Source organism: Galleria mellonella, unplaced genomic scaffold (assembly GCF_026898425.1).
Source record: "Galleria mellonella isolate WM207_F2 unplaced genomic scaffold, CSIRO_AGI_GalMel_v1 utg33, whole genome shotgun sequence".
NCBI lineage: Eukaryota > Metazoa > Arthropoda > Insecta > Lepidoptera > Pyralidae > Galleria > Galleria mellonella.
In genome coordinates this window covers 2,897,271-2,905,637 of record NW_026442079.1, presented here as the reverse complement: position 1 = coordinate 2,905,637, position 8,367 = coordinate 2,897,271, and the positions used below count along the sequence as shown (strand labels likewise).

Here is an 8,367-nt window from a genome sequence, read left to right as displayed (position 1 = left end):
AGAGCACGCTATCACGAGAAATGCAATGTTACCTCTTGGGCATAGGAAGTGCACACGTAACCCGACGAATGATATAGCCAAAGTATTAGATCTATGAACTGAACCGGTCCTGGCGTACGCCTATATGTGTTTTATACAGGTATATATTTTATCCTATTATTGCTTCATGTAATTGACTACACCACAAATAACATAAAACTGTACTAGAACCTATATTGTAAAGAAATGCATAGGTCTTTTGCCCTTATTTCGACCTTATAGAAATAAATATGTCAAATTACAGTTTAACATGTTTAGTATTTCATTAATTAATTTTTTTTTATAAATAAGACGGTACTGTTTAGGCATATAACTCATATAAATCTTAATAAAGTTTGTCTACGTTCAAAATATCTAACTTATTTCAAGAGACATTTTATTAACTAGAATCTGTGTGGAAAAAAACATGTTCCATCAGAATGTTACCAGTGCAATCTCGGATATACGAGTTATATAGTTCTTAGGGTTAATGGCAAAACACAAAGGTCAAGCTTGGCGAAACTCAAAGCCTCTAGGTACGAAAGAAGCCTAGACTAACCTATAACGGTTCCTTAAATCGTATACTATCTGTGGGAGAAATAAGGAGTCGCCGGAAGCGGCGGGTACGATTATGAATAGGTTTATAAGTAGTTAAGGAAGAGATCCGAAATAAATACACTTTTGGTAAATTTACTTGGCGTCTCTTATGTGTATATATGAATAATATCATATACAAAATAACATCTTCAATGCAAAGACGATTCAACGAATTTTCGATGGAAAGGATTTTAAGTCGTCATTATATTATATAAATAAAGCATTGTGATTTTAATTATCGAGAATATATCTTTTTAAACGATTATATTTCCTCTAAAACTCTTTAAAATATCCAATTTATCAAATATAAAATAGTATTTAATATAATATAATAATAAAAGTAAAATATAATATAATAGGATAATAACGATCGTACCAAATCCATGAATATATCAGCTATTGTTTGTTTACTATAAAAAATTGTATTTCTATATACTTTTTATTGTTTATTTAGAATATAGAATATTTTAGTAAACTGAATGCATGTATAGTATTTGAACTACAAAGATACGTATATTGTCATTTAAGATTTTTCTTTGTAAAATCCTATTTCTGTAGTGACAAAATTAATATGGAACTAATATGAGAGTATAATGTACCTTATTTATATTCCCGCATTATAGGCATACGTGCACGACGTACTTATTATACTCGTAAAAAAAATCTAAATATGATTAGAATGGATAAAAGTAGAGTCTAACATATGTATTCAATGAAAAGAGGCCGGCGAGTTCGGAACCACATCCTTTTGGAAATGGAATAAAAAATTACATGCGAGTAAAACGCGTTTAAGTCTTTTACTTCCACTAACAATTTCCTAATCTAATTTTCCACTAAAACGATACATGTCTTTTTAATAGTATTTACATTACGCTTTATGATTCACTACGTAATTTTAAATTAAGTAAAAAACGAATAATAAATGAAGATTAATATAAATAAAAAATATAGGTAGTGTTTAGCTACATTGTTATATGAAAATGTATTAGAACTCTGTTTATAATCAATTTGATTTTTATTTATTATAATGATTAATGATAATTAACATAATATGTTATTTTGTTATGATAATGAAATCAGTCTAAAAATACCGTTATCAAATTCAGGTCAGGGTGTGTAGTATATGTTATGTAATCGGATGTAAAATAATCATTTGGTTGATTTGTTAATAGGATGAGTAAAATATATCCTTCCTTGGTGCTCCCAACGTCCCACGCTTCCTGAGCCCGAGGCTTGCAAGCCTCCGGCGGCGGGGTGCCTATAGCGAAAGTGAATGCCGAGCGCGCCCCACCGTCCGCGTCATGGGGTAGGCCCGTTCATATATATATAAACTCAAACCCAAGGTAAAGTAATAGAGTGAAAACAGTTCCGGCGACTTAGCCAGTGGTACGGCCGTCCCCCGCCCCATCATGCGAGGGTTCTGGAGCCAAGTGGTCAGTGTTCCATAACATTTACGTCCATTGGACATCCATTGCAATTTCGGGCTTGTGTGGTTACGGGCGGTGGTAAGAAGGAATTACCGATTTCAGTGTTATTTTGTGAATTCAACGTGGTTCTTGAAAATTTAGATTTTCTTTGGAAATCAATAAGAGTTGACCTCTATATTGTCGCCTAATTAACAACTTACGAAATATTACAACTTTAATTGCATTTACATTATTAAACTATTTATTAGCAGCTCTTCATATGAAATAGATAAATTAACAGTACTTCATATAGTTTTTGTACTGTATTTTCTTTTGATAAATCATAAGAAATATTCAATATTCAGTATATTTATTGCATTATTACAAAATCTAATATAAATTAATATGTGAATAAACTACATTTAGATATTATAATTAATGCCATTATAGGCTATGCAAAGTTGTAGTAATATTAGCAGATGGTCTAAGAATTTAAATTCAATTAATAAATTAATTAGTAAATCATATTATAGAACAGCGAAGCATTCGCACTACTTATTTGTAATTTTACTTAACTATTTTTACAAAGCTAGTGTCATCTAATAACGACGTAATAATATGTTCAGGTGGTGCATATGATACTTCACATGAACTAGGAATTGTAATTTGAAATATTGACTATCCTTTTTGGACAACTTAGCAAATGTTTTTTTTTTTTATTTCTGTTTATAAAAAAAAAAGTTATAAAAAAAACAAAATACAACACATACAATATGTAAAATAATTTCAAATTTCAAATCGACAGCATTTGTAGTTGACGAAATATAACGCTATAATATGTTCCTTTGTACATTTTTGATACGGAACCCTAAAGAGTACAGCCACATGCTATTTAAAAGTAGTGGTACTACTAATTCATGAATCGAAGTTTTGTTATTTTAGCAAAGTTCACGGTCAATATATATAATTATGTATTAATTAGTTTGCATAGCACACATGATAAGGCTGAGATTTGGTATAGGGATACAATCAAATGTATTATTTCGCTGATGTTCAATCTTAAAAGGATCATTACACATATTTAATTGCTAAGATTGCACCATAAAATGTGCTTAATATAACACATGAGGTTGTAAATTTTACTATTTTTATACTTAATAAAAATATTACTCGTCTTTTTTGCCATATGCTTATCAATATGATGCTTATTCTTATATTAGTCATATAATAAAGTGGTAAAGGTCAAAGTTTTTTTTGCGGAATAACAATGATACACATAATAATAAATTTTAGAGACTACTGTAGTACATTATAATATAATTACAGACACAATTTAAGTATTATATTATAAAACCTGCGAATTTAAAAAATACATAATGTATGTATATAAAAATAAAATAAAAAAAAAATAATGATAATCAAGTCAGAACTCTACATAACTTTTTTATTAATATTACTCGCTTTTATTAGGTCGTATATATTGTATTTGAATTTCGGTCTTATTTTAGGACAGGAATTTCTTAAATTGCATTTTCGTTGCATAACATTAATATACCGGAAATATATCTGTAAACTTCGCCGTTCTTCCGTTAAAAGCGCATACGGCACTTTTACTTAAATATTGTTACGAACTATAAGATAGCGATAATAAATTATTTTACTTTAATTAAGTCCTAATTGTCTACAATTAAGAATATTTTAATGTTTTTGTCGCATAAAGCATGTTTCTATATTAGCATTTCCTCTTAATGGTAAAGTATATTTCCGGAAATTAAATAAGATAAATGTAATCAATTCCAATTAGTACGTACTTGTTACGAAAACATCACAATGAATTCTTATTAAAATAATGGTCGTAATAAAGTCATATAAGGTATGTGTGGGTGTCAGTCGCCATTGTCGCTGTCCTGCCACGTCCGCTTACATAAACATTGCATAATATCGACCGTATGCTGTATCGTATTATTAGCCCCATGTGTGAACTACGCTAATGAACCAGATGCACTTTCTCGGAGAATTTTCACTGTTACTTTATATAAGTATGTAACTCGTGACGAGTTCAAGAAATCCTTTTGGGCATCTTATAAATGTGCTCCGATAACAAAGAAATAGTAACGATGTTGTAACAGGACTTCACTAACGTGATCGGCGCGTCTGAATTTGAACGCGGTTATCGAAAACAGGTTTCCAATAATAACGAAATTGAAAACACCAATAAAATATGGGGAGTTTGATTTATTAATATTCCTTTGTTTATGGTAATGAAGCACTTGTTGTTCCATTGTTATGACACTTTCTCGAATGTTTCCTTTTCGACGAGATTTCTAGAAGGGGCTTCCATTTATCAGATCCATTCCGCAGTTTGTTAGATTGTTACTTTACAGACCTGGGTCATCTGTTCGTAAATGCCAGTAAGATTACAACTTGTTTGTTAACTCTACTTTCTTTTTGTGTTTCATCTAAATAAGCTTACGTAATGATCTATGATACGGTAGTTTTAATTTATATAATTCTTACAACATAGTGAAATTGTTTAAGAGCGATGAGTATTGTGGTAACTACATATTTTGCTGTTAGCTTGGGTATCATAAGTAGAACGTAACAAATTTTTATATTAATATTAATGTTGGGCATTCATAACTAATATACGAGTAAAGTTAAGTATTTTTCAAGTTCATGAGACTTAAAGCGTAGAATCAATATTCTGCTTTGCGATAGAGTCATCAAGTGAACATGAACTGCCTCAGGAGCATATATATATGCCAATCATAATTAGGATACGTTTTCCTTTGTAAATAATGGATGCATTTCTAAACTTAATGCATATTTTTTTATACAACATAGATTTGCAAACAAGTTAACGGCTCTCCTAATGGAAAATAGTAACCGTTGCTTATGGACATAGCAGAGTATACTGGGTCGCCAATGATATCCTTCATTCGTTATCATTTCTGAGGACTAAGGTGTTATTCCTCTGTAATTTCATTGCTAAATCGAAACAGTCATGTAAACATAACTGCATATACATAAAATCAAGATCGCATTAAATGGGAAATAGCGGTTGATGATTGTAAATCAGTTAAACACGCACTGATTTATATATTTTTATTTGTTAAATAGTTGCAAGTATTAATATTGTGTTCAAACGACTATGCGTAATGCACTATAAATTATATTTAAAATCAACTATTTGTCCATTGTTTCAGATTACCCTAGCGGTAATTTTACAAATCGCTCTAGTATTGGGCAAGGCTATACAACAAAATCAACAAACGCAGCAACAGTTGGAACAGGGTTCCCAAAGTACTAATACACCTCAAAAGCGAATTGGATACGATTACCCTGCACCGCCCCATGACCTTGTGAATCCATTTCAAGATCATGACGACCTTCATGCTCATGGGGACCACCATGAAGTGATTGACCACGACCATCATGATGATCATCACGACCATTACGAACATCATGATCATCACGATATACATGATGAACATCATATAGAAGAACATCATGATGACCACCATGATCATCATGATCATCACGATCCTGGGTATTGGAAAAAGAAGTTAATCTGGAAACCGGGATGGAAAAAAATCTGGAAACCGGCCAAAAAACAAATATGGAAGCCATCGTGGAAAAAGATTTGGAAACCAATTTGGGTGCCAACGAAAGTACCTGTTTGGAAAGAAATAAAGGTACCAGATTGGAAAAAAATATACAAACCAGTATGGAAACCGATTAAAGTTCCGGCATGGAAAGAGGTAAAGGTACCAGATTGGAAAAAAATCACGGTCCCAGTATATAAAGATATAGTGGTTCCAGGGTGGAAAGACATTCAGGTTCCAGCATGGAAGAAAATTTGGGTACCCGAGTGGGTAAAAGTAGGTATTCCTGGAGAAAAGTACTTAGGAAAAGATCACGAGGGCTGGGAATACACATCTCATGATCTTTGGAAGAAAAAACTTGTATGGAAACCCGTGTGGAAGAAATATTGGAAACCAAGCAAAAAACAAATATGGATTCCAGATAAAAAGTTGACATGGAAAGATGAATGGAAGCAAATATGGAGAACAGAAAAGAAACAAATCTGGATAGATGACAAGAAACTTGTATGGAAAGAAGCATGGAAGCAGATATGGAAGCCTTCCAAGAAATTAGTTTGGATTCCTGACAAAAAACTTGAGTGGAAAGAGGCATGGAAACAAATTTGGATACCAGATTGGAAGCAAATTTGGGTACCTGGTGTGAAAAAGATTTGGAAACCTGTATGGATCTCAGAGTGGTTCCCTTCTCCTGATCATCACGAGCATGTACATGAATCTCACGGTTGGGATAGAAGTGATAACAATACAGCAGCTAGCCAAAAGTCAGTCGCGGTAAAGCAGGCGCCAGAACAACCAACGCCAAAACAGCAAAAACAAGCAACATGGCAGTTCCCCAAATAAACAAATAAAACTTTAATATTGTTATAAAATAAGGCAGAATTGTTATATGTAAATATGAGCCAGACAATTGACTAATTATAATCACTATTGTTGACTGTTGTTGGGAATATGAATTTAGTCAAGCCGAGAAATTACATATACGATCAATGACACGAGAAGGAAACATCACATCGTGGTTACATGCTTAGGTAATTAAATCTCTTTTATCTATCCATGTAATTAATTACTCATGCGATGCGAAAATTTTAAACCAGCGATGCGACTTATTTTTCTGTTGACTAGTGATTTAATTACGTCTATTTAATTAATATAATTGAAGAAAGCTTTAAAGTCCTTATAAAATCTAACGATATGGATGCAATTATTTAATTACCGGACTGACAATAAGGCTGAAGATGTGTGTGCTTGTATATATAGGTATATGCTCGTACCAGCACGAGTATAATCTCTGTCCATACCCACTGATGCTAAGTGTTTTGTTGATACTTGTATATTGTTAAGTTTTAATTAGTTTTTAAGTTATTAGTGATAGTCGATGCGGAACCAATGAAATAAAATATGTTATTTTAATAAGTTACTGGTGTCATTTTGTTTCATTTATATGTCCAAATAGATAAAATGTGTACAATATTCTTTTAACTTGAGAAATATATAATAAATTTATAATAAAGCACTAAAAATAAATGACCAATTCTGTTGTGATCTGGTTTTAGATATCGGATATACCTAAGTCACGTCACAAAGTATTATAATGGGATAACGCATTCAATATTTTTATTTATTAAAAACTGGTTTTTAACCGCGACTTCATTCTCGTGACTGGGATATAAGCACAATGATTTTTTAAATTAAGAAACAACAGAATTAAAATATTAACAAACTGGCAGCACACAGGTATTTATTCAAATTATTTACATATATATGAAATTGTTTAATAATGTAGTGTGCCACATTATTAAATAATTTAAAAGAGATAGAGTAATTGAAACAAAAAGATTAAAAATAAATACTAGCCACCTGCTAGTATTTGTTATTTGCGCGGAAGTGTATACAAATGTTATAGAGCTACTTGTTATATGCTGCGGCTTGTAATATATCCATCTTTTTTCTTTTATATACTTCGACAAAATTGGTTACTTTAAGGCTTAATACCTTAATCCTTAGGATTGGCAATGCATAATAGATATCATGGGCGACACAGCATACTCTATTATGTTCATGGTATTCATGTCTATAGGCGAAGGTTACCACTTTCCATCAGGTGGAATATCAGCATGTTTGTCAATTTAAGTTACATAAAAAAATTTACTGACTGGAATAAAAAGTGACTTATGTCTTTTCCTATCCCAAATACTAGGTACATATTTAACTTGACAGTAATTGAATGAGTAGTTAAGCCGTCGATATATAACAAGTTCACTATCACATATATAATGTCTGTTTCTATTATAGATTTTTCATAACTGCAATAAATAGAAGGTGACAGTTTTTGTGTAGGGAACGTATAACATGCACTAGCCCACGTATTGGTAGCTATAAATACTTAGAAAAATAATATACATTATTTGTATAAATACCAAATAATCTAATAGTATATTTAGATGAATTGTGATTGAATAAATATCTTAAGAAGTAGCAAGAAGGTGACTAGATGAAAAAATTTATATTATGAATGCATCGTGCTTCTTATAGAATATGTTTCATTAGGTATTTTTCTTAGGATTTATATCAAACAATAATGCACATAATTCCTGATTCGCAGCTGAACTAATAGGTAAGACGGTTGGTATTTAGTACTTACTCTAAGAGACTAATTATAGAACATTTATTCAATGTACTTTTGTCACATATACCACCAAATAAATTGCCTTAGTACGATATAATATCATTACATTGTCGTT

At 31.4% G+C, this 8,367-nt stretch overlaps 1 protein-coding gene across 1 annotated transcript; it reads left to right on the top strand.

The window, feature by feature from the left end:
- Positions 1 to 1,977: 1,977 nt before the first annotated feature.
- LOC113517399 (uncharacterized) lies at positions 1,978 to 7,043 on the top strand. The gene is made up of 2 exons (XM_026902061.3): positions 1,978 to 2,048; positions 5,228 to 7,043. Exons 1-2 carry the CDS (start codon positions 2,025 to 2,027, stop codon positions 6,464 to 6,466), a joined length of 1,263 nt encoding a protein of 420 aa, XP_026757862.2. The 5' UTR covers positions 1,978 to 2,024; the 3' UTR covers positions 6,467 to 7,043.
- The last annotated feature ends 1,324 nt before the right edge of the window (positions 7,044 to 8,367 follow it).

Bases quoted from the DNA above. Each gene is read 5' to 3' on its own strand.
- LOC113517399 (XM_026902061.3), top strand. From the start codon at position 2,025: ATGCGAGGGTTCTGGAGCCAAGTG. The intron at 2,049-5,227 runs GTCAGTGTTCCA...CCATTGTTTCAG, and splicing joins GAGGGTTCTGGAGCCAAGTG to ATTACCCTAGCGGTAATTTT.